We start from the raw sequence: 24,357 nt of genomic DNA, 5'->3' as shown, positions 1-24,357 counted from the left end.
CAAGAAATGGAAAGCTTCACTCTCCCAATAATTAGTCCTATTTTTTTCCTCACACGCAATCGCACGTGCACACAGACACGTTCAGGCGATCTGAAATTCCTTCCGACCCGTTGAGACGTCCGAGCAAAGCCCAGTGCGCATGCGCATCATGCCGGCAGTGACTTTGTGGGAAGTTTGGAGCTTTTCGTCCGATTCAAAGTGGGGAGTACTTCATATTTTTGATTTTCATTGAGCCACTGCCTCAAAATACGACGTGTGTTTCTGTTTGCCACACTCGTTTGATCTCGCCAGTAAAAGTTGTTTGCAAACATATCTGCGGTTATAGAAATGGACCTGTCAGGACGTCCGACGTGTATTTTACCAAGGGATTTTTTTTTAATTCTACCTTTATGCTTGTAAACAAAACATTCTGGAAGTGCACGGTAGTCCTTTGCTGGCAAATTAGCCTCTGGCAGGAAGTTTGACATGGGTAGTCAAGTCAAGTCCATTTTATTTGTATAGCCCTTAATCACAGACAGTCTCAAAGGGCTTTACATAGCCACAATCGACATCCCCGATCTTAACCCCCAGGAGGGCGAGGAAAAACTCAAAAAACCTCATTAGGGGAAAAGTGAGAAACCTTGAGAAGGGACCACAGATGGGGGAATGACCAGGCTGCAATGGATGCCAACTGGGCAACATTTGACACATACAATGATGCTATGCAATAGTAGATGAGATGATATGAGAGTCAATTGAATGAAGTGCTGCAGGAAGATGACTTCAGTGGAGCGGGTCCTCACCCAGGGCCGTAATATCCATGGCAGCATATCCAAAGATGAGCCTTCGATCTTGTAAATTCAGAACAGCCACTTCCAAGTGGACATTTGGACAGAACAGGCCCTCGAATCAGCCTTCGATAGGACGTCAAACTTTTTGATGTTGCAGCAGAAAATGACAAGGAAGCTGCTGAAAGACATTTGGATTCATTTTTAGTGTTGTCATAGAATTGATTGAAACATTGACAACGTGCTCCAATACGCTGAAAGAAAGAGAATGCCCATAAAAAACACGGGAATAAATACACCCAAATAAATTGCACAAATCATGAAAGGAAAAGGAAAAGAGCGCTTTAAGAAATGCACAGCCACAAGAGCAGTCAAAGCAGGCCAAGAAAGAAACGATGTGGTGTTGGACGACGCCATGTGGAAATGACAACAGCATGCAAATCATTTCACGTGATTAAATGTCATCTTGTTGCAGCTTCAGAGAGCTTGGATCGAGAAAACCTTCCAGAAGAGAGAATGTGTGCACATCATTCCAGGAAAAGATGCCAGCAGGTACGCACACACACATCTTCTTGGACTTGTCCGAGGCGGGGTCGAAGCTTGCCGTTTTCAAGCACATCAAAAGTGTCAAACTTGCCGATTGACAAAGAAAGTGGAAGGGGAAGACATTTTTTTTTTATTTTATTTTTTTTAAGGGGAAGAAATGGAGAAGGATGGCAACTCAGGTGTGACGTATCGCTAGTTAGCATGCGACATCTGACACCACCACGATAGACTATTTGCAATAACACACACACACACACACATTGCAATAAACCCACCCAGATTCTTCTACTCTCGTTCACAATACGACACGATCCGACGTCAAGTACGCCGTTTTCAACTAAAAAGAAGTTGTCACAAATCCGACTGAAACTCGTTGTGGGCCTCCAACCAGCAGAGGGCAGCACACCCTGCCTAATAAGAGGCTCCAAATGAGATCCGCGACATCCTGCAAGTGAAGAAGATCCACGTGCTCTGCTGGAAGCGGTGCGGGAACTGAACTACCGACAGCGGACGTGCAGCGCACTTCATTTTGTGCATCGTGTGCCGAGATAAAGGTTGCTAGATGTGGACGGTGGTGGTGGGCGCTTGCTAATGACGTCACGGTTTAACACTGGTGGTGGGGGGGTCCTTTGGAGGCTGCGCGCTTGCTAATGACGTCACGGTTTAACACTGGTGGCGGGGATCCTTTGGAGGCTGCGCGCTTGCTAATGACGTCACACTTATTTTTCAAATATATTTCTTTGCCTCTGTGTTTGTTTTTACATCTAGTACCGACACCGGCCAGAACTTTCACAGTCCCTAGGTCACTTTTGTGGAGTTTTTCAGTCGGTTTAAGAATAGTTGGAAAAAAAAATGTCGGTAGATTACAGACTTGGAACATTTTAGGGGAATATTTAGTCACTTTGAAGAAGTGTTGGAGTGCATCCAGGAGTGTTTGGATCACATTGTGCATGAACACTTGGGCCTGATACGCAACTTTGTTTTCAGCGTTGCTCATTTTGGTGTTGCTTTTATAGCAAAGTATTTTTGGAGGTGGTACTTGGTGGCAAAATTTTGAGAACTGCTGTTTTAAACAACGTGTGAAAAAAGTTGTTTTGTTCAAAGTGGATGGCCGTAATTGTTCAGCGCAGGAAGAAGCGGCGGTCACGATGGATAGGGCAGACTTTTATTTGGTGCCTATGACGCAGCCTTGTTGGCTCCCGCTTTTCATTCAAACGTCACAATTGTTCCACAAAACCGACGGTAAAGAAAAGCCAGGGTGGACGGAGCTGCAGAAAACAGTCGACAGCGGTTAGACAGTGTCAGGGGGTCTGCGACCGCAGTCTCCCAAAAGAGCAGCCTCAGAACACGCTTGAGAGCGGAGGGGTGGAGGTCAGGACGAAAACCCCACTGCTCGCCCTGAATCTGAGGTCTGAAGAGCAACTTTGGCAGGGTGCAAGCCTCCCTCGAAACCAATCAGACTTTGTGTCAGCATCAGGGTACCAAACAGCCCATAACAGGAAGGAAGAGTCAAACAACTTGTCCAAGTCAACGACACGCAAGAAGACTGCTTGGTTAAAAAAAAAAAAAACCTTCGTGATGCAGGACCCTGCCAAAGGACTAGAACTGGTCCAGCATTCCTTTGGCCAGGATGAAAAAAAACAAGACACCGCTGACCTCCAGATGAAGCCTTTCCTCCAGAACCGCCAAACGGAGCGCACCAGGGGAGCTGCGGTCCGGATGGCCCGAGTGTCCTTTTGCTCTCGTCTTTGACCCGGGTCCGGTTGGACTCGGCACAGCAAAGACATGATGCGCCTCTGCGCCGTTCCCCTCACAGGTGCGGCTGCGGCCAGCCGGTGGCGCAGCACACGGCGGTCCCGGCGCCGGCTAACCGGGAGGAGGAGGAGGCGGAGCGGGCCGGGCCCCCGGTGCGATTGGAGGTCCGACGCCCGGAGCGCTGGACCCCCCTCAAACACACCCAGGCCGCCCCTACTGACGCGTACGGCGTCGTTGAGTTCCAGTTGGGAGGACACGTCAACAAGGCCATGGTACGCTACGCAACAAATGCTCCAAAGTGAAATGTTGACTCCCAAATCGATGTTTGTCTCCGGGCCGTGACATTGAGCGGCAACCGGCTCACTTTTTTTCCCCGTGTGCGCGGTCACACCCACCGCAGTTCATCCGCGTTGCGTTCGACTCCAAGCCGGAGTGCCTGCTGCAGCTGATGGTGAAGGAGTGGTCGCTGGAGCTGCCCACGCTGCTCATCTCGGTCCACGGCGGCCTGCAGAATTTCGAGCTGCCCCCCAAACTGCGGCAGGTGTTCGGACGAGGCCTCATCAAAGCCGCCGTCACCACCGGGGCCTGGATCTTCACCGGCGGCGTCAGCACCGGTACGCCTGACGGACGAGCAGTCAACGTCAAATTGAAGATGTCGTTGCTGTGGAAGTTTCCTTTTTTTTTAACACCGAAAATATGACAAGTGTTTTTTCTTCGGGTGAAAAAAAAAAACAACCTCCAAATGCGAGATTTTATCACAGAATGTTGTGATAAAAATGGATCTTCACCAAAAATGTAAACAAAACAAAACCCCCCAAAAAAGTAACAAGGGCTATGTCAAAATCCCACACCAAAAAACAGGACAAATATTTTGCTTCACATTCCTAATGTGGAAAAAAACCTGAATTTTTTGTCCTATAAGCACAACAAAAATAAGTTTTGGTTGGAAAAAAATGAACAACTTCAGATTTCATCTTTTCAATTTGTGACTTTTGCAAAAAAAGACTTAGAGTACTGTGTTTTGGATTTATAATGACAATTATTATGAATCAAGATGAATAAATTGTTTGCAATTAATATTACTAAACGTAATTGTAATCAAATGACATAATTCTCATTCCAATTGACCTACGTGACCCGCACATTTTTCTCCCTCTCAATGATTTTGAACGACAACAATTGAATCGAATTGAAGCCCTTGGGGTGTGTGTGCGTGTGCGTGTGCGTGTGCGCGGCAGGCGTGATCCGCCACTTGGGCGACGCCCTGAAGGAGCACTCCTCCAAGTCTCGCGGCAAAGTGTGCGCCATCGGCATCGCGCCGTGGGGCATCGTGGACAACAAGGACGACCTGGTCGGCAGAGACGTGAGACGCCCGCAAACAAACTCCTTTACATTCACGTCAATATGACACTTGATCAAGTTGACACCCCAAGTGTCATTTTTCTGGCTGATATTTGCATTTTGTTTGTTTTTGTTTTTTTGAATTGGAGCTTCGGTGCAAAAATTCACAATTTCTTCACAATGCATTGTGACATTTACAAACATGACGGAAAATGCCATTACAAACAATTAGAGCTATTGTTATTGCTAAGTGTGTGTGTGTGTGTGTTTGCACGTCATGCTCGTTCTTCATCAACCCAAACACACAGAGCTGGGCACTTGACCCTTTTTTGCCCGTCCGGCCTCCGCCCTCCGGCCGCGATCTGGCTAGCCTTCCAGCTTCCAATCGTAGACAATTTGACGTGCGCTTTGTCTGCGTTGCGATTGTCGGCCTGCTTACGCTTTGCGTCTTGCGCAGGTGTCACGTCCGTATGGGACCATGGGCAACCCTCTGAGCAAGCTGGCCGTGCTCGGCGCCGGTCACTCGCACTTCATCCTGGTCGATGACGGCACCGCCGGCAAGTACGGCGCCGAGGTGGGACTCCGCCGCCAGCTGGAGAAGCACGTGGCGCTGCAGAAGATCAACACGCGTGAGTCGCTGGCCCGCCCCCCCACCCCACCTCCCCCAAATGACTGGCTCAGCCCTCCACCTCCGCCTCGCCGCAGGTCTGGGTCAAGGCGTCCCCGTGGTGTGTCTGACCCTGGAAGGAGGACCCAACATCATCTCGGTGGTCCTGAACAGCTTGCGGGAGGACCCCCCCGTCCCCGTGGTGGTGTGTGACGGCAGCGGGCGAGCCTCCGACATCATTTCCTTTGCTCACAGATATTGCCACCCCGATGGGTGAGTGGCGCCCGCCAGGGACTTTGGGGGCTCGTCATGAACCTTCAAACCATCGCCACGCCTCGAGCAACAACGCACACAAACGGGGCGCAACGTTTGCATTTGGCTTCTTGCTTTCGTTTGCCCCCAAACCATCTTGCGGCATCTTGCGATCAACCTTTGTCAATTGAGAAAGTTAATTTTGGACAAAGTTGCACTTTGCTTGGGTGCCACACACCAACGTCAGAGGCGCTATTTAGACAAAAATAGTGCTTTGCCACCATCTTACGATCAAGCACCAAAGTGAATTGAGAAGCTTTGTTTGTTTTGCTGCCATCCTGTTGCATCTCGAGCTGCAGTGAAACAAAAGTAATGCTTTGTCGCTATCCGGCGGAGTCTTGAGGTCAAGGATTAATGTTTTTAGACAGAAATAGTGCTTTGCCACCATCTCGTGGTATCTTGGTGTTGAGGACCCGTGTCGAGTTGAATCGAGCAGTTTTTCTTTTTTTTTTTTGGACAAATATAGGGCTTTGACACCATTGGGCCCTCTCACCTCTCTGAAGTGGCTGAAGCCCAAATGTCTTCAGATGGCGGCAAAACACTACTTTTTTTCTGTAAACCAAAGCTGTGGCACGTCTGCAGGACGGACGCGCGTCCATTCGGCGACTGAAAGCGATTGATGATTTGATGTGTTGCCTTCAAGGTCCGTGAGCGAGGGCGTCAAGGAGCAGCTCCTGGTCACCATTCAGAAGACGTTCAACTACGGCCGGGGCCAAGCGCAGCAGATCTTCCTCATGGTGATGGAATGCATGAAGAAGAAGGCACTGGTGGGTCACACGCAACTCCCCCCCTCACCTCGCCTCGCGCGCATCCTCGCCCCCGCCCTTTTCCGTCGGTGCTTTGATTTGCCGTGACCCGCCGCCGGCCTCCCGTGAGCGCCAATTTGGGTGCCAATTTGGCCGCCAATTTGGGCGCCAATTTGAACGCCAATTTGGTTGCCAATTTGGGTGCCAATTTGGGCGCCAATTTGAACGCCAATTTGGGCGCCAATTTGGGCGCCAATTTGGTTGCCAATTTGGGTGCCAATTTGGGCGCCAATTTGAATGCCAATTTGGGCGCCAATTTGGGCGCCAATTTGAACGCCAATTTGGGCGCCAATTTGGTTGCCAATTTGGGTGCCAATTTGGGCGCCAATTTGAATGCCAATTTGGGCGCCAATTTGAGCGCCAATTTGAGCGCCAATTTGAACGCCAATTTGGGCGCCATTTTGATCGCCAATTTGGTTGCCAATTTGGGCGCCAATTTGAACGCCAATTTGAACGCCAATTTGAGCGCCAATTTGAACGCCAATTTGGGCGCCAATTTGAACGCCAATTTGGGCGCCAATTTGAACGCCAATTTGGTTGCCAATTTGGGCGCCAATTTGAACGCCAATTTGGGCGCCAATTTGGTTGCCAATTTGGTTGCCAATTTGGGTGCCAATTTGGGCGCCAATTTGAGCGCCAATTTGAACGCCAATTTGAGCACCAATTTGAGCACCAATTTGGGCGCCAATGGCCACCACGCTCCTCTTGACCACCTAATCTTTGAAATTGTAACAAATGGCTTAACATTGAGGAAAACAAATTAGCAATAATCCAGTGACAAAGACACAAATGAATGAGACTAACACAGATACAATAGACACTAGAAAACAGCAAAATGGTCTCATGTTGGGCCAAAGGACCGGCAACAGAAAAGGCTGCGCTTCGTCCTCGGCACCTCAAGCAGCATTTTGTCCCTAGGCAGCGGGCGAGTGCGTAGGGGTGGGAGTGCTCGAAGCGGTACGCTGGGCTGAGGCCATAAAAGAGTTGAAGACCAACAAAAGTTTTTTAAAGCGGCGAACTCTAAAGTGCACCGGGAGCCGGTGAAGAGAGGCCAAGATCGGGGCGACGTGATCCGTCTTCCGAGCCGCAGCGTTTTGGAGCAACCGGAGGCGCTCGAGGGAGGACCGGCTGACTCCAAAGTCAAGAGTATGGCGGTAATCGAGCCGACGTGGAAACGAGGCGTGGCTTCCTGTTTGGAAAGAAAGGGGCTTCCTTCGCTTTCGCCGGCTGCCGAAGATGGAACAACAGCACTGATTTGCCGATCTCGTTTCAAGTCACCGTCCAGTTTAAAAGCCAAGTTGGAGACTGTTGGCTTCAGATGCCATGCCAGAGGGCAAAGGTCAACAGCGTTGAAAGTAGAAGAGCCCCTGGGACCGAACACCGGAACCTCTGTCTTCTTTTCTTTAAATTCAAGTCATGAAGTGACATCCAGATTTTGGTTTCCTCTGGACGGGACAAAAGAGGTCTCGGATAGAAAGCGTCTTTTTAATGCTCCGCGGGACGTCGACCTGACTGTCATCCGCATAGCAACGGCCTTCCAAACATTCCAAGTTTCCGTAGGATGGAACCAAGGGGCAGCAAGTACAACGCAACCAGCAAGGGCCCCAAAACGGAACCTTGAGGGACACCATACGACAGAGCAGGACTCGGAGCGAGCACTCGTGCCCGCCTGGAGCCGTAAACGAGCCAGGAGAATACTGTGAAAACTCGTCGCAGGGATGTCTCATCTCGAAAGCTGACTGGAAAATTTGAATGGATGTGACTCATTTGTAGGTAAGAAATGTTCTTTTCTTGCCAAAAACCAAGCGGCTGTATGGAAACTGGACAAAATTTCGAGGTCAAAGGAGAACGGAGCTTTTCGGTTGAGGTGTTAGAGGAAAGCAAATCAGGGAGTGCTTTTACATTTTAAGAATAAGGATGAATAAAAATGCAAACAAGGGACGGAGAAAATTGAAGGTACAAAATGGACAAAGTAAGCAAACGAGCGGTGGCAAAATAACTCTGAAAAGTGAAACTTGCTGAGGAACAAACGGCAGACCCTTGAAATTGACAATGAAGCGACAAAGAATGAAAGGGAAGCGGGAAGTCGGTCAAGTCGATCCAAAGCAATTGACGAGACCACGAGGAACACGTGGGCGAGACGCAAAGGCTTGCACGCAGCTGATTGGCTAACACTCGCCAGATAGCAAAAGTTGTTCGATCAATGATGAACGAGGCTTCGGATTGGTTGATTCGAGTCAAAGACTGACGTGAAGGTCATTTTGTCACCGTTGAAATTTGTGATTATATTTTGGTGGAATTCCGAAATTTGAAGGCTCAACGCTTTATTTTCAACGCGGATTCAACGATTGGCCCCCGTCAGGTTAGGGACGGCGACGACAAGCGCAAGTGGACGCCATCAACTCTGGAGCCACACGCGCAGAGGAACACGAGGAAAGAGACGAAACAAAAGCAAAAGAGATGAGAACACGCCGGTTCCATCGCCAACATACTTTGCATCTGCCGATTACGAAGCCCCGATGGACACGGCAAGACAGAACGCTTGAAATCGGCTTAGGCGCGGAAAGGTTGTGCGGTCATGTGACCTTATAAGCGCCAGTGCATTGTGGGATTAAAGTCACACGAGAGTCCATCAGCAGGACGACTGAAGAGAAAAATCCCCAATCCCTGGAAGGATTAAGAAAGGATTCCCAACAAATTGTTGTCGCTTTCCAAAAGGATCTTACTGTTTTGTTTTGTTTTTCAAATAATTGCACAATAGAGCCGGCATTCGGACTGTTCTTACTCTTACGCAATTTGACGGCTCCTTTAAACGACGGCGTGCACGCCAATTTGCCAGATCCGTTTCCGTGGCGCTGGGACCGCACCGCTGGTCGTCACGCCAGAGACCGATGACAATTTGCTCGCTGCTCATGTCAAAAGAAGCGGCTCTACTGGGGCCCACTTTGATTTAGGGCTGCGCAATTCAGACAATGACAAAATTGGCATACTCGTCAAAAAACAAAACAATTATGATATGATGAACATTGTTCAAATTGGACTGCTTTTAAAATGTGATTCTCCACACCGCTTCTCCCGTACGGGGTCGCGGGAGGGTGCTGGAGCCGATCCCAGCTATCTTCAGGCAGTAGGCGGGGTCACACCCTGAACGGGTCGCCAGCCAGTCACACTGAGTGGGAACCGAAGCCACGCTGCCCGAACGCAACTCGGGCGAGTGTACCACGACACCATCGGTGACCCCGCTTTTAAAATGTCCAATGCTATTGTTCGCATGCTTGAGTTCCAAATGTCGAAAGTGTTGAAAAAAGGAAAGGGGGAAAAAAAAGCCGCCGCGTGATTCGGCATGGGATGACCAGAACTGGGCACTTGACCCTTTTTTGCCAGTCAGCCCCCCCCCCTCCGGCCTTATTCAGAAGAATTGTCGTGCTGCCCCCTGGGACGGACTGGCCAGTTCTGGAAATGACCCAGCAGTTGAATCAGTCACTTAACGAGAACAGAAGCTCGCCGTCATTTAACAGCATAAAACGACTAATTGCTGTCCGTGCCATCCTGTCATTTTTATCTATTTATTTTTGGGGGATTTCTCTCATTTAACATTCATCCCCATATGTCAATGAACAGGCACAACTTGGTTAAGGATAACAAACTGTAATTGAGCAGTACAAAAGTGTCTTTTCAAGCGGCGGCGATCGGCACCACAGTCCCGCCCGCCCGCCCGCTCGCCGTCCGTCTCCAGCGCTTACGTTCCACTTGGCCTTGCATTAAAAGGAAGCGCTTTGGTTTCAGATCACGGTGTTCCGGATGGGCGGCGAAGGCCAGCAGGACATCGAGATGTCCATCCTCACTGCGCTTCTCAAAGGTCAAAGTTCAGCAGTCCACATCATGTGACACCTTGACCGTCGTTTTTGACCACTGATTAACGAGCGTGCTCGTGCTCGTGTGCGTGTGCGCGCAGGCACCAACGCCTCGGCGTGTGACCAGTTGAGTTTGGCTTTGGCGTGGAATCGCGTGGACATTGCACGCAGTCAGATCTTTGTGCACGGACACCGCTGGCCCGTGAGCACGCACGCACGCACGCACGCACGCACGCACGCACGTAGGAAGGCGGGCAGGTACCCAAACATGCCGCCTGGCTTTGAGCGCTAGCTCCGCCCCCCCCACACAGCCCTGACCAACCATTGCCGACAGCGCTCGATGCCGCTCGCACTCCGTCTGCTCCGAGACCATTCCGTGTAGTTAACGAGAAAAGGAAAAACATGTTATGAAATAACAGAGATAAAGCTTTTGAAGAAAAACAACGAAATGCAACTTAGGCTCACGTCTTCCTTGTTTTGGAATAACAGCAGAAATGTCGTCCATTTTCGGCTTCGTCAATTTGTTTTGCGCATGAGCTTTGGTTGGGGGTTGCTGTGAAACGTATCGATTGTCGTGTTGCTGAACGTTCGTACCGAAGAAGGAACGTCAAACAGAAATTGTACTTGACTTAGTGAATGACACAATCCTCTGCAACTTTTTTATTTTTTTTTGGGGGGGGGGGGGGGGGGGGCTATTGCACTCGACAAATAGCCCAAACCTTGAAAAAAACCAAAACTAAAACAAGGAATTTTCCCCAAAAGGGAAAAACTCGTTACACTGAGTCAATTTCAAGGCAAAAACTAAATCTAATGACAAATCCCAAACTGTTGTAACCTTGACGTATGTGTTGGTGTGCAGCTGCTGACCTTGAATGAGCGCCCCAAAAGCCCGGCGGCGGCGGCGGCTAAAGGGAAAGCTCGAGTGAAGAAAGGAAAAGGCGGGAAAGCCAAAGTGGAGCCCCCCGAGGAGACGGACCCCAGGAAGCTGGAGCTGCTCAGCTGGGTAACACGGGCGTCCTGTGACGCCGACGCCGACGTCGCCGCTGGCACCGCACCGCGGCCCGCCATGACCGCCCGCCCTTGCGACAGGTCAACTCGCTGGAGCAGGCCATGATGGACGCCTTGGTGTTGGACCGCGTCGACTTTGTCAAACTTCTCATCGAGAACGGCGTCAACATTCATCACTTCCTCACCATCCCTCGTCTGGAGGAACTCTACAACACGGTCGCACGCACACACGCGCACGTCACGCCAACAGACACAAGTGGCACCGGACTGGCACCTGACGGCAGACGTGGCGCAGGGCCGACACGTGATTGGCACATTCGCCGGACAAGAGACCAATCAGTGACTGACATGATTGACCAACAACACGACACATGACGAGACAAACGTGTGCGTGACGTGGAACCGAGGCGTGACTCCTGCTTGACGCGGCCGGCAGACTTAGGTGACCGCAGGGAGCCACAAATTGATGCCAAATATGCGACATGGGACGGAAAGGTGACACCGTAGTGCTGACGGACAATCGCAACTCGCGTCTGCGGCAAGTGTGACGCGCGTCACCCGTCTAAATTATTGGTGACGTGCGCGACGTGGCTGAAAAGTGACAAACGCTTGCGGCGGCACACTGACATGCGACATGTCCGACATGCAAGATATGTGACCGACATGCGAATGACATACGTGACTGACGATGACGTGAGCGATTCTCCGCTCACCCGTCATATCTCCAAACGTGTGATGACTGACAGATGTGACACATGACGTGTGTCACTGACCCGTCGGTTGGATGTGAGCGACTTGGGATGTCATTGTTCTACCTGGCTTGTGAATTGGGGGACACTGGTGACTCGCAGTTTTTTCGACATGATGACATTCATTGCGCTAAAACCTTTCGGCGCTGTTGGGAAGTCAAACCGTCAGATGTTGGGACTTTAATTCACATTTTTCGGGCCAAATATTTGACGCATGCTAGAGTTTAGAAATGAATCGGGTTTTTGGAATTTTATCCAGTCAAATATTGGAACGGGGCCTCCACAAATTCCACGCGGGGGGGGGCACGAGTCTTTGTCGAGATGAGACTCGCCGCCGACATGGCGTGCCACCCGAGTGCGACGTTTGACTGACGCGCTCTGCTACGTCCTCGGCCGACTGAGTGCTTCCTGTTTGTGCCGCCGCCTTCCGCAGAAGCTGGGACCCGCCAACACGCTGCACTTTGTGGTCCGAGACGTCAAGAAGGTCAGTGGCACGACTTGGCCGACGGGACGTTAAAAATACGCACGCACGCCTCTCGGCGTTCTCTGGTGTTGCTTCGGCCCGTGGACAAAGTGGGTCTTTGACCGACGTGACTTTTTCTTTCAGGGGAACCTCCCTCCAGACTACCAGATCACCTTGATCGACATCGGCTTGGTTCTGGAGTTCCTGATGGGCGGAGCTTATCGCTGCAATTATACCAGGAAGAGCTTCAGGGCGCTCTACAACAACTTGTACGGCCTCAAGAGGGTGAGTGTCAACACTTTTTAGCCCCATTCTTTCTTACCTTATCACGTCTTTTCTTTACATTTTGCTCGCGCAACGGGTGGAGCGAGCCCCTCCCTGTGGGGGTGCGGTGCGATGCTCAGGGGGGCGCGTGTGACCCCGGGGCAACATGCTTTTTTTCCCCTGCCGTTCTACAACAAAGTGTAATTGCGCCTCCACCCCAGTAGTTGGCAGTGGCGCTCGCCTTGCCCATTGCGTTAACTCGACGGTGTCGTTTTGTTTTGCAATGAAAATGCGATGATTTCGAGTTGCGGCAGAGAGTGGGTGGAGTGGTGGGCGCAAATTGTTTTCATTTTGCTGGAGGGTGGGGGGCGTAACGGAAAAGAATTAAGAAGCACTGCTATGGTGGTATGCAAAAGAATCCCTTTTTCATCGGAATTGAACTTTTTCAAGACCTTTGCACTTAAATATTTGACGAAGCTATTCATTATTCAGGTCGCATTCTCACATGCTTTTTATGAGCAGTACATTTGAACGACTCGTCTTTTAATTCCTCTTACTCCAGCGGTTCTGCGGGCTGATGAGATCAATTCCTAGTCGTTGTCTTTTTGTTGTGAGGGAAGAACATTTTCCACCGTTGGTGGATTTCTGCGTTTTTTTTTTTTTGCCCAAATGTCAAGGACTCAAATCAAGAGTCGTCTGATGGAGGCGAGTCGTTGTTGTCTTTTTCCCAGTGTGTTTCCATGACAGGCGAGTGACATTTATTCATTTGTTTGTTAAGTTCAATTCCTGCTGGTGCTATCGGTGGACATGACCTCATGTTAGCATTAGCCGGCGCTAACTTGGCTGAGGGCATATTGTCCACCGTGTTAAGTGTGTGTGTGTGTAGCAAAGTGGAATCCCCAAATTTACTCCCAAACAGTCCCGATACACCGAAACATCTTTTTAGTCGGAAGAACAAGGTATCCAATCATCGTTTGCTCTCTCTGGAAGCCTCTGTCGTATTTGAGTGCGGTTCTACTTTTTCTTTAATCACCAGATTATCATCACTTATCACTGACGCGGTGAAGCTTCAAACCATTTGGAAGCGATCGCTTCATTTGCTCACCACTGACATATGACAACAAGAGACAATATTGCGGCGACGAGTTCTTCTGTCTCGAGTGCTTGAGAAGACACGCAGACAAAAATCCCTCCCACCGGCAACATGGACAAAAAAGTTTTGGGTTCAAGGTGGTCGTCCACACCAGCAATTCTGTTTTTCAATTGACAATTTTTAGGTCTGCTTTAATCTTGTCACTTTCTCTTGTTTCGTGTCATAATTCGTGAAACATCTTTAATTTCCCAAAAACCTGACTTAATGTCGAGTTTTTTTCCTTGCAATTTGACGACTTGATCATCTTAAACTTCCCTTAAAATGTCATCATGTTCTTGCAATTTCCACTTTGAATATTTGGACTCCCGTCACCGACTTCCGACACTTTATTGTTGTTTGATTTTGTGGTTTTTTTCCTCTGGTCTTTCTTTTTTTTTTTCCTCTTTTTTTATGTATATTTACCAAAGTATGCGGAATTGTTTTCAAAGTTCATTTCTGTGACTCTGACGGTTGTTTTTGCCCCACAACTTTATTGTCATACAATTTTTTGAGGGGGCGGAGGCTATTCATGACCTTTATTCTTAAAAATAAAAAGCAATCTTAGTAGATTGGATCCTTATTTTGGCGCTCCCGGAAGCGAACGTCGGCTGCTTTTTTGGACGTGTCAAAATGTGGACATGCACCGATCTAGTTGACTTTTTGTCTTCCAGCCCAAAGCCTTGAAGCTGCTCGGCATGGAGGTAATTGTCCCGTCGGCGCACCGTCCGAACCCGTCGTCACGGCGAGAAGGCAAAGGTTATCTCTTGCCTCCTCCAGGATGACGAGCCTCGGCCCAAGGGCAAGGGCAAGAAGAACAAGAGGAAGGAGGAGGAGGTGGACGTCGACGTGGACGACCCCGAGGTGAGCCGCTTCCAGTACCCCTTCCACGAGCTGATGGTGTGGGCCGTGCTCATGAAGCGCCAGAAGATGGCGCTCTTCCTGTGGCAACGTGGGGAGGAGGCCATGGCCAAAGCCCTGGTGGCCTGCAAGCTCTACAAGGCCATGGCCCACGAGTCGTCGCAAAGCGAGCTGGTGGACGACATCTACCAGGAACTGGAGATTAACTCCAAGTGAGGACGGACGGGGTGGCCGCGAGAGAGGCCGTAGGCCAGCAGGGCCCTCCGTCCTGAACGCGCTTTCATTTTTTTTTTTTTAGGCAATTCGGCCAGCTGGCCTACGAGCTTCTCGACCAGTCGTACAAACGCGACGAGCAGGTGGCCATGAAGCTGCTGACTTATGAGCTGAAGAACTGGAGCAACTCCACCTGCCTGAAGCTGGCCGTGGCGGCCAAACATCGAGACTTTATCGCGCACACGTGCAGCCAGATGCTGCTGACCGACATGTGGATGGGATGTCTGCGAATGGGCAAGAGCAACAGCCTCAAGGTCAGCCGCCGCCGCCACCCGCTTGCCCATTCGCTGTCCACAAACACCAACGACAAGCAGACCGTGACTCTCCGGCCTTTTCACTTGGTTTGTTTGTTGCCTCTGGTCTCGTTCGCAGATGTTGTGAGACTCTTGCCTCTTCTCATTTTCTACTTTAGTGACGGTGAACTGAAGCTTCGCAAAGCTCTGAAGCATTCGGGCCGATTGGTTCGAAGCTTCTTGACCACGAGCGGCACAATTGCACTTTTATGGCTGACGTTAGAAACTGAACATTGCCAGTACTACATTGATGAATATGTGAGGTATGACTTGAACGTGGTCATAATTCTTCTGGAGTTAAAAACCAGACATTTCGTGAGACCCCGAAAGGCCGGCCCATCCCCCCGCTGAACTTGCCGCTCCTCACGGCCGGTCCGCAGGCTGTATCCTTTTGCCGCCAAAAAAAACTGAAATGGCGATACGGGGCTTTTGACTTTAGGTTTTTCTTTTCAGAGGAACTCACTTCTTGCTTCCATTCATCTTGCCGTCATACTTTTCATTCCGTGGCTCCGTTAAAAACGCAAGCTGAACGCCGGTGGAAAAAACACCGCAGGCTGCAGGTCTCAGAATCCGAATCAGAAATCCCTTTGTTGTCATTGTCCAGTGTGTCACATCCTAAAAGACTGCTGGCCCGGTTCCCAAATCAAAGTAAAGCGGCCAACTCCATTTCAAACTTTCGATTGTGCACGTCAACCCCGTCAGCCAAACTGCACAAACTCGGCCCCCGAAATGTGAAGGCCATTTTTGCACTTTTTCGCAGCTTGGACTCTTCTTTCAAACGCGACATTGGACCCTAGTGTCCACGTTCCTTGTTCCGCAGTGTTGGATTCCTTTGAGGCGATCTCCTTGTCCTGTCTGGAGGATGTGCTTTGCCGTATTCGTCCCTCTTCAGTACTTTAAGGAGGTTCCTCTAGTATGGGCCAATCGGTTTTGGCCATTCTCAACAGCAGTCTCTCTTGCGGCGTCGTCCGTGCCCCAATGCTTTACACATGCTGTGGTGCCAGGAGCGCTTAAGAAAGCCGGCCTTGACCAAGATGTTGTGCGGTCCAATTTGAGACCCATTCCCAGAATTATTTCTAAAATTCTAGAAAAGGCGGCGCCCATGCAGTTAAGTTAAGTCAGCTTTGGAGATGATGCATAGCGCAGAGTCAGCCCTGCTACGAGTTTGGAATGACCGCCTCCTGGCAAGCGACTCTGCAGACTATGTGGGTCTTGTCTCGTTGGATCAAACTGACCAGAGTATTCTTCCGGCTCGTTTACAGCACCAGGTGGGCATTCGTGCTAGTGCTCTAGATTGGTTTCAAGTTCCTACTTGGCCACTCTACTGACTTGGCCACCCTGGTTCCCGATCTAAAGCCGACAGTCTCAAACTTGTCTTAAACGCCATCAAGCGTCTCCAGTTGCTCCAAAAAGCCGCTGCTCACCTCTTGACTGTTACTCGTCATGGTGAAGGCCTTTCTTTTTCGGCAGCACTTTGAAACGGTCATCCACGCCTCGTTTCCACGTCGGCTCGATTACCCTCATGCAAATTGACTTTGGAGTCAGCCGGTCCTCGCTCGAGCGCTTCCAGTTGCTCCAAAACGCTGCGGCTCGGAAGACGGATCACGTCACCCCGATCTTGACCTCTCTCCACCGGCTCCCGGTGCACTTGCGAAATGCGCTATGAGAATCAAATTGTATTGTACTGTATTTCGAGTTTGAGTTTGGAGTTTAAGATACTTGTGTTGGCGTTCAAATCTTTTCATGGCCTCGCCCCAGTCTACCCCGCTGCCTCGGGTCTGCTGGTGGCGCCGAGGACAAAGTGCGGCCTTTCCCGTTGGCGGTCCTTCCTTAAATGGAATGACCTTCGACCCATTAAATGTGAGGCGAGCCCCGCCCCTTCTCTTCCCACTTTTGAAGAGGCATTTTTATTCTTTGGTTTTTGACGTAACTTGAGACTGGTCTGCCGTTTTCCGGCGTCTACCGTTGACGTGTTTGCGTCATTAATTTGCGTTTTAATTGATCTGCTTTTGCCGTCTTTATTGGATGATTGCCGTTTTATGTTTACAATGTATCTGCGGTGCTTAAAGGTGGCAGCTGTTTTGAAGTGCACTGTCAAAAGAAAGTCGTATTGTATCGTTTTGCTTTTGCCTGACTTGTGCGTGTCGGTAAGCCTGCAAAACCGACCCAATGTCCATTTTTATTCTGCAGGTCATTTTAGGAATTGTCTTCCCGCCCGCCATCCTCATGATGGACTTCCGCTTGGGCGACGAGACGTCCTTCCACCCGTCCAAGGAGGGCGAGGGCACCGGAAGCAAAGATGCCGACAACAAGACCGGCAAAGTAGGCGTCCCCGACGGGTATTCCCTCTTTCCTTCCTACTTTGACTGGATGCTGAACTTTGGGTCTAGGATGCCGCGTCAAACGTGGACGCTGCGTCCAAGAAGGGAGACGAGGAGGACAACCAGAAGCGAGGCGGCAGGAAGATTCCCATCGGCAGGAAGATTTATGAGTTCTACAACGCCCCCTTCACCAAGTTCTGGTTCAACACGGCAAGTAGCGGCGATAAGTCATCATTTGCTTTAGCATTCAACGTGTTTGGTCTTAAGGTCCGTGTCGCGCCATTGCGCTCGGCGTCCTCTCTAGCAAGACCATTCGGCATACTAGCGTGAGAACTACAAGTTACGACTCGTCGTGGAAATTTGTTACAAGTGCGATGAGTCAAACGGAATTAAACAAGTTGACAACCTGGGCGCACGGGCAGAACCAGGATGTCTGACCACTGAAGATTTTTCCACAATTGCTCTTTAATATCCATGGCCGCCGACGACCTGCTGTCAGTCGCCGTCTGCCTCAACTTTATCTTAGCGAATGTCCGAAATGGAATCTTTTGGGCTTCGTGTGCGCATTCTTGCCTGTGCAAGTGGAGAAGCGAGTTTGGCTTTTGTGGCGGCGATCGCATGAGCTCACGTTTGATGTCAATCCATCCAAACGATTGCGCAGAACGCTTTCCGACTTTGACGGCTTCAAGTGGACCAGATTTGCATTTTGGTGGCGATCGCTCGCCGTTTTAGACAATGGGATCAACATGACCTCGCTTGCCTCCCTGCTGTCACGTCGACAGTTGAGACCGGAAAACGAGAACTAGCCGAGAGTCGATTTGTTGTAAACTTCGTCCCTCACACACACACACCAAAAACAAAGTAACAAAAAAAAATTAAATCATAAATTGAACTAATTTCGAGTCACTGATGGTGTCGTGGTACACTGGCCCGAGTTGCGTGTGGGCATCGTGGGTTCGGTTGCCTCTCAGTGACGGTGTCTATGTCTGCCCTGAGCCTGGCTGGCGACCAGTTCGGGTTGTAGTGCGCCTTTCGCCCGTCGTCAGCTGGGATAGGCTCCAGCCCCCTCCCGCGACTCTGTACAGGATAGGCGCTGTGGAGAATGACATGACAATTTAACTCATTTAATTTTGGCGAGCAGAACAAGCTTCCTTTCACTTCATGCCAGGACAGGATGCAGGTCATTAGTGACAAGATCACGCACGAGGGCGGTGTCACGTCCAAACCAAACTGATCCCATCACCCGCCCAGCGCGCGTCCAGGGAGAGGTGCGGCCGGTGGGGGCGCGCTGGCGCGGGTGGGGCGCTGCGCAACTAGTTCACGATAGCAGCACTAGTTGCATCCGAGTAGACGTTGTCAAATGGTCATTTGTGCTTCTGGTTCTACCGCACCTAAGATGTACGCTGCCAACCTAGTAGCCCGAATTGTGCTAACGGTGAGGATGGAGAGGACGCCGGACGTACAACAACTGCACACTTTTGTCTTATCTCAAATGGCCTTTGCCATTGAAAGCCTCAAAACCCGTACGTCGGGCGGAATCCATGTCTGCCTGGCCTTTCAGATCTCCTACCTGGTGTACCTGATGTTGTACAACTACATCATCCTGGTGAAGATGGAGCGCTGGCCTTCACTCCAGGAGTGGATCGTCATCTCCTACATTATCACGCTCGGCCTGGAGAAGGTCCGACAGGTAAAAACCGGCAAAGAAAGCCAGCGCATCGTCCAAGTCCCCGCAGTGGCACACACGCAAACGCACACACGCTGTACATGGATATTTACAAACACGCACACTCGCCAGTGCCAAACACACAAATACACACCAGCGCGCCTTCCCCGCCGTCCCGCCGTCCCGCCGTCCAGATCCTGATGTCGGAGCCGGGCAAGCTGAAGCAGAAGATCAACGTGTGGCTCGAGGACTACTGGAACCTGACGGACCTGGCGGCCATCTGGGTCTTCGTGCTGGGCTTGCTGCTGCGGCTGCACAACGAGCCCTACATGGGCTACGGCCGCGTCATCTACTGCGTGGACATCATCTTCTGGTACATCCGCGTGCTGGACATCTTCGGCGTCAACAAGTACCTCGGGCCCTACGTCATGATGATTGGCAAGATGGTGAGCGCCTGTGGAGCCCGCTTCGGCTGCGCTGTCCTTAACCACTCGCATTTCCGCGCGCCGGGCTGATGCGACTTTTGGCACCTCAGATGATCGACATGCTGTACTTTGTGGTGATCATGCTGGTGGTCCTGATGAGTTTCGGCGTGGCCCGCCAGGCCATCCTGCACCCGGACGAGGAGCCCACTTGGCGCCTGGCGCGCAACATCTTCTACATGCCTTACTGGATGATCTACGGCGAGGTGTTTGCCGACTCCATAGACCGTAAGACTAGAGTTCATAGTAAGAGTTCCCACCTGGGCCCGACCGCGCCTCTCCTTTTTCGTCGTCCTCCCCTGATGCAAATATGTCACGTGCGCGGCTGATCGTTGATTGACACACGCGCAGACCCAAGAAAAAGACAAACGTGCAAGAAAAAGACCCCCAAACCAAGCGCAATGACGTGCGCGCGCATATGCAAATGCACGCCGACGCATGTCCAATCCCATTTGCGCACCAACACGCCAATATTTCGCAGTCACCCGCACGCTAACACAAATACGCAAAACCCACAAACGCAAATGAACACACACAGACACAGGTTTGTCGCGGCGACTGCCCTAAAACGACTGGAGATGGACGTTGAATGCCAGCCCTGATAGAACAACAAAGACTGCGGAAAAAAAAATGACTTCAAGTGGCCACTTGCGCCGATGGTGCCGGTCCGTCCTTAGTCCGCCATCCCGGCACCCTTCCGTCCTTACACTTTGGTCCTTATTCCTCAAAAGAACGGCCTTCAGCTTTTCTCCTTTTGAAGCGCATTTAAGCGAAAAAAAAAAAAAAAGATTCCGTGCATGACGAGAGGCTGACGACTGAGGTTTCTCTTCATTCCGAATCGTGACTCTTTCAGACAAACGTTATACGGCTCATTTCCCGTCATTTGCAAACTCCCAAACGCACTGGATTCAAAGCCACCGTCGAGCCGTGAAAGGGACCGACCTTTTCCGAGTCCAATGGAGATCGTGGCGCTCGTGATGATGAGCGGACGAACGAGCTCACGGCTGACCAGGTGTCAACACGTGAAAGGAATGCACGACAGCGTCGAAAGACACATTTGACATCCGAGCGGCGAGACACTTTGAACGCAGAAGCCGAGCGCACCGGAAGCTTCGTCAGACTCTCGTTGTCACGCAAGACCGCGGTCGCCACGCGTATCCGTGACCAACAAATGCACCGACACACAATCCTACGCGTACGCAAACACGATGATGCACGACACACCTTGTTGTGTTTTGTGTTGTGAGTTTTGTTTCTTCTCGCTGTGAGTCGAGACTGACTCCTCCTCCTTTTCTCTCTTTTGACCTTCAGTGTACGCCATGGAGATCAATCGTAAGCAACGGCAATAATCCTCAATGATACGGTGGGAATATTGTCACGTGAGCCTGTGTGCGTGTGCGTGCGTGCGCGTGTGTGTGTTGGCGCACGCGTCTCAGCTCCGTGCGGGGACAACATGTACGACGAGGACGGCAAGAAGTTCCCTCCGTGTATTCCCGGCGCCTGGCTGACTCCGGCCATCATGGCCTGCTACCTGCTGGTGGCCAACATCCTGCTGGTCAACCTGCTCATCGCCGTCTTCAAGTCAGTCCAAATGTCCGCTTGCGCGCACGCGCACTCGCGTTGCACACGCGTTTCACATGTGTTGTGGTGGCAGCAACACGTTCTTCGAGGTGAAGTCCATCTCCAACCAGGTGTGGAAGTTCCAGCGCTACCAGCTGATCATGACCTTCCACGACCGTCCCATCCTGCCCCCGCCCCTCATTGTCTTCCCTCACGTCTTCATCGTCCTCAAGCGCCTCTGCTGCCGATGCTTCCGCCGACAGCCGCCGCGGCACGACGCCGAGCGCGACGACACGCAGAGGCGCCTCCGTAAGACGGCCTCCCCACCTGACTTGCGTACGCCGCGTACTTAGAATTCCAAACGGCCAAGCCGAGTGCATCGGTGCCGTGTGGGTGCGGACGTTGGGCAACATTGGCGCCGGCGCGTAGAAAACGACTTCTCGCTCGCCTGAAAGAAAAGAAAGCAGCTGAGATGACGGGGAAAGGTTGATGGCAAAAATGGCCCAAGTCCAAATCGTCCGCCAAATCATTCAACTTTCCCCCAAATTGATTTGGAGGGTGTGGCCATCTTGGAAGTAAAAAGGGAGCTAACCCTTTGTGGTGCCCTGCAGCCACCACAAATGGCTGCGCTCACTTTGGTGTTCCAAAAAAAAAACGCAGCTATGTGAAAAGGTCACGAGTATTTGTACTGGGTGACGTGAGGCCACTGATGACGTCTGTCACTCAGGCAAGTTTTTCTTTTTTTTTTTTCGTGTGCGCAGAGCTTCTTCTGGGCGCGGACGAGTTGAAGAGTCTCCACGAGTTTGAGGAGCAATGCGTGAACGAGTATTTCCGGGAAAAGGACGATGAGAAGCAGTCGTCCAACAACGAGAGGATTCGAGTCACCTCGGAGAGGTTCGACGGCGCTCTTGGTCTTACATCTGCGCGGTGGGAGTTTTAGGAAGCTTTAACGGGTGGGGGCGGGGGGGGGGCATCAGTTTGACACGCACCGACTTTTTGGGCTGGCAAGTTGACGCCTGTTGGACACAATCCAGAACTGAGAAAAGGGCTGCTCAAGTCACTCCGGTGGACATTGAGGATGGTGCGTTGGCAGCGGGGGGTGGAAGCTCTCCAGGAGATGGACGGACGGACGTGACCCCCCCAGTCTCTGAGCCGGAGAGGACGACAGCCTTGTAGACGCTGGGCCATCTCGGCGGGGCTCCTCGGCTTTTTCTTGTCGCGCACACACACGTGTGTCGAGTCCATCTAGTCAAGTCAAGTCCATTTTATTTGTATAGCCCTTAATCACAAACAGTCTCAAAGGGCTTTCCATAGCCACAATCGACATCCTCGATCTTAAACCCCAGGAGGGCGAGGAAAAACTCAAAAAACCTCATTAGGGGAAAAGTGAGAAACCTTGAGAAGGGACCACAGATGGGGGAATGACCAGGCTGCAATGGATGCCAACTGGGCAACATTTGACACATACAATGATGCTATGCAATAGTAGATGAGATGATATAAGAGTCAATTGAATGAAGTGCTGCAGGAAGATGACTTCAGTGGAGCGGGTCCTCATCCAGGGCCGTAATATCCATGGCAGCATATCCAAAGATGAGCCTTCGATCTTGTAAATTCAGTACAGCCACTTCCAAGTGAATCGCCATCACCTAATTCTGTTGCGGCGCTCTTTCTCTGTCCCGAAATCGCAAGTGAACCGCTTTGTCGATTTCACGCGTGCTCTGCGAGGAGAAGGTCCTCCGCAATCAGCCCCTCCTGTGTCTTGGTGTGAGCCGGGAGGCGTCGTCCGCTCGCTACCTGACATACGCTCGGTGCGATGCTCGGGGAGGCGCGTGTGAGCCCGGGCAACATGCTCTTTTTCCGCCGTACGACAACGACGTGTAATTGCACATCCACTCCAGTAGTTGGCAGCGGCGCTCACCTTGCCCATCGTATGAACTCGACGGTGTCGGTTTGTTTTGCAATGAGAATGCGATGATTTCGAGTGGGTGGTGGGGTGGGCGGAACAGATTGTTTTGTTCTTGTGAGGGTGAGGAACGAATTGAGATGCAGTGCTTGAAATACATTCACAGTGCTGCGCTTCCAAACACGCCACCAAGTGGTCATTAATAATATTGCATATCTGATCCAAACTGAGACAGCCCTTTAATTGCTCCTCCACTGCCTCTTGTTTCTAATGAAACGAGTCAGTTTCTTTACCAGCTGATAAAGACGAGTCACACGCCATCACGCGACATTCTGAAGAAGGAGGAAGACAACAGATGAATAATGACTGACAAAAAAACGGTCCGATCTAAAAGAACCGAACAAGTTGTATGTCACCAAAGTTGACGTTGTTGCTGTCGCTGTTTCCTCATTGGATGAGCAGCACACACACGTTTGTGTTTGGAGGGAGAAAGAGCATGTTGCCGTTGGTGTGATGATGTTTTTTTCCAGAAGCACACAACGCGTTCCCGCAGGTGGAGCGGCTCAGCAAAAGAAGAGCTTGGCGACCCAAACGCTGTTTGTTCTTTTTCCCGCAGGGTGGAGAACATGTCCATGCGCCTGGAGGAGGTGAACGAGCGCGAGCACGCCATGAAGGCGTCCCTGCAGATGGTGGACCTGCGTCTGGCCCAACTGGAGGAGTTCTCGGCCCGCATGATGATTGCTTTGGAGAAGCTGGCGGGCGTGCAGCGGCCGGAGCCCGACCGCTCCGGGGGAAGCGCCCGAGGCTCTTCGGTGGCGGGCGGCGGCGGCGGCGATGCCTCCCCTCGCCACCGCGGGAGCATCGGTAGCGGCGTCGACCGCGACCAGCCGGAGCAGGGTGCCGCCTCCGCCGCCGGAAGTCCGGAGAGACGAGCGGCACGTCCCGACACCGGTAGGACGGAAGGAAGCAGTTGTGAAACGGGCCGAAAGCCAGTCGGGCGAAGCGCGAGAACAAACTTGGGCCCCGACTTTGGCTCTCTGAGGCATCGAGTCGTGAAGTCGTTTTTTTCTCGAGATAGCGATGGGGGTCGGACGTTTGGGATTGAAGTTGGAGCATGGCGTCTGGGTTCGGCTGCACTTTTAAATCGTGTTGTTCCCGTACGACACTGGCATCGGGTGGGCGAGTACCAGCCGCTCTGGTCCCGATACCGCCCATTGATTGCGATCACGCTTCAAACGCTCCAAATGATATTTTTTTTAATACATTGAGCTTTGCTACGGGACAATCATTTTCTCGACATATTCTGACATCTTTGTACATTAGTACGAAATTAAAAGATAATAAATATAAATGAAAGATTTGGGCCTTCAAAAATACATCGTTAAATATGCTTG

General features: G+C 51.2%; 1 protein-coding gene across 2 annotated transcripts in view; it reads left to right on the top strand.

Moving 5' to 3' along the window:
- The window catches only part of LOC148337665 (transient receptor potential cation channel subfamily M member 1-like), a 28,544-nt gene that overhangs the window by 2,168 nt on the left and 2,019 nt on the right, over nucleotides 1-24,357 (top strand). The window contains exons 2-27 of one of the 2 annotated variants that reach the window (XM_088296782.1): nucleotides 1,243-1,319; nucleotides 3,130-3,340; nucleotides 3,469-3,682; nucleotides 4,307-4,431; nucleotides 4,867-5,038; nucleotides 5,115-5,289; nucleotides 5,972-6,095; nucleotides 9,921-9,993; nucleotides 10,090-10,190; nucleotides 10,848-10,991; nucleotides 11,078-11,212; nucleotides 12,179-12,229; nucleotides 12,353-12,493; nucleotides 14,276-14,305; nucleotides 14,382-14,674; nucleotides 14,761-14,989; nucleotides 17,219-17,350; nucleotides 17,419-17,559; nucleotides 18,911-19,039; nucleotides 19,210-19,461; nucleotides 19,551-19,743; nucleotides 20,809-20,829; nucleotides 20,934-21,078; nucleotides 21,152-21,366; nucleotides 21,819-21,951; nucleotides 23,580-23,914. In XM_088296782.1, the coding sequence (XP_088152908.1) occupies nucleotides 1,243-1,319; nucleotides 3,130-3,340; nucleotides 3,469-3,682; nucleotides 4,307-4,431; nucleotides 4,867-5,038; nucleotides 5,115-5,289; nucleotides 5,972-6,095; nucleotides 9,921-9,993; nucleotides 10,090-10,190; nucleotides 10,848-10,991; nucleotides 11,078-11,212; nucleotides 12,179-12,229; nucleotides 12,353-12,493; nucleotides 14,276-14,305; nucleotides 14,382-14,674; nucleotides 14,761-14,989; nucleotides 17,219-17,350; nucleotides 17,419-17,559; nucleotides 18,911-19,039; nucleotides 19,210-19,461; nucleotides 19,551-19,743; nucleotides 20,809-20,829; nucleotides 20,934-21,078; nucleotides 21,152-21,366; nucleotides 21,819-21,951; nucleotides 23,580-23,914 (3,991 nt within the window). The remainder of the gene's footprint in view (nucleotides 1-1,242; nucleotides 1,320-3,129; nucleotides 3,341-3,468; nucleotides 3,683-4,306; nucleotides 4,432-4,866; nucleotides 5,039-5,114; nucleotides 5,290-5,971; nucleotides 6,096-9,920; nucleotides 9,994-10,089; nucleotides 10,191-10,847; nucleotides 10,992-11,077; nucleotides 11,213-12,178; nucleotides 12,230-12,352; nucleotides 12,494-14,275; nucleotides 14,306-14,381; nucleotides 14,675-14,760; nucleotides 14,990-17,218; nucleotides 17,351-17,418; nucleotides 17,560-18,910; nucleotides 19,040-19,209; nucleotides 19,462-19,550; nucleotides 19,744-20,808; nucleotides 20,830-20,933; nucleotides 21,079-21,151; nucleotides 21,367-21,818; nucleotides 21,952-23,579; nucleotides 23,915-24,357) is intronic. The other variant, XM_088296783.1, reaches the window with a different exon arrangement.

The sequence above is a fragment of the Idiotropiscis lumnitzeri genome, chromosome 5 (genome assembly GCF_059441095.1).
Source record: "Idiotropiscis lumnitzeri isolate Australia: NSW breed Sydney's pygmy pipehorse chromosome 5, RoL_Ilum_1.0, whole genome shotgun sequence".
Classification (NCBI taxonomy): Eukaryota; Metazoa; Chordata; class Actinopteri; order Syngnathiformes; family Syngnathidae; genus Idiotropiscis; species Idiotropiscis lumnitzeri.
The sequence above is the reverse complement of the archived record's forward strand: the minus strand, read 5'-3'. Positions and strand labels throughout refer to the sequence as shown.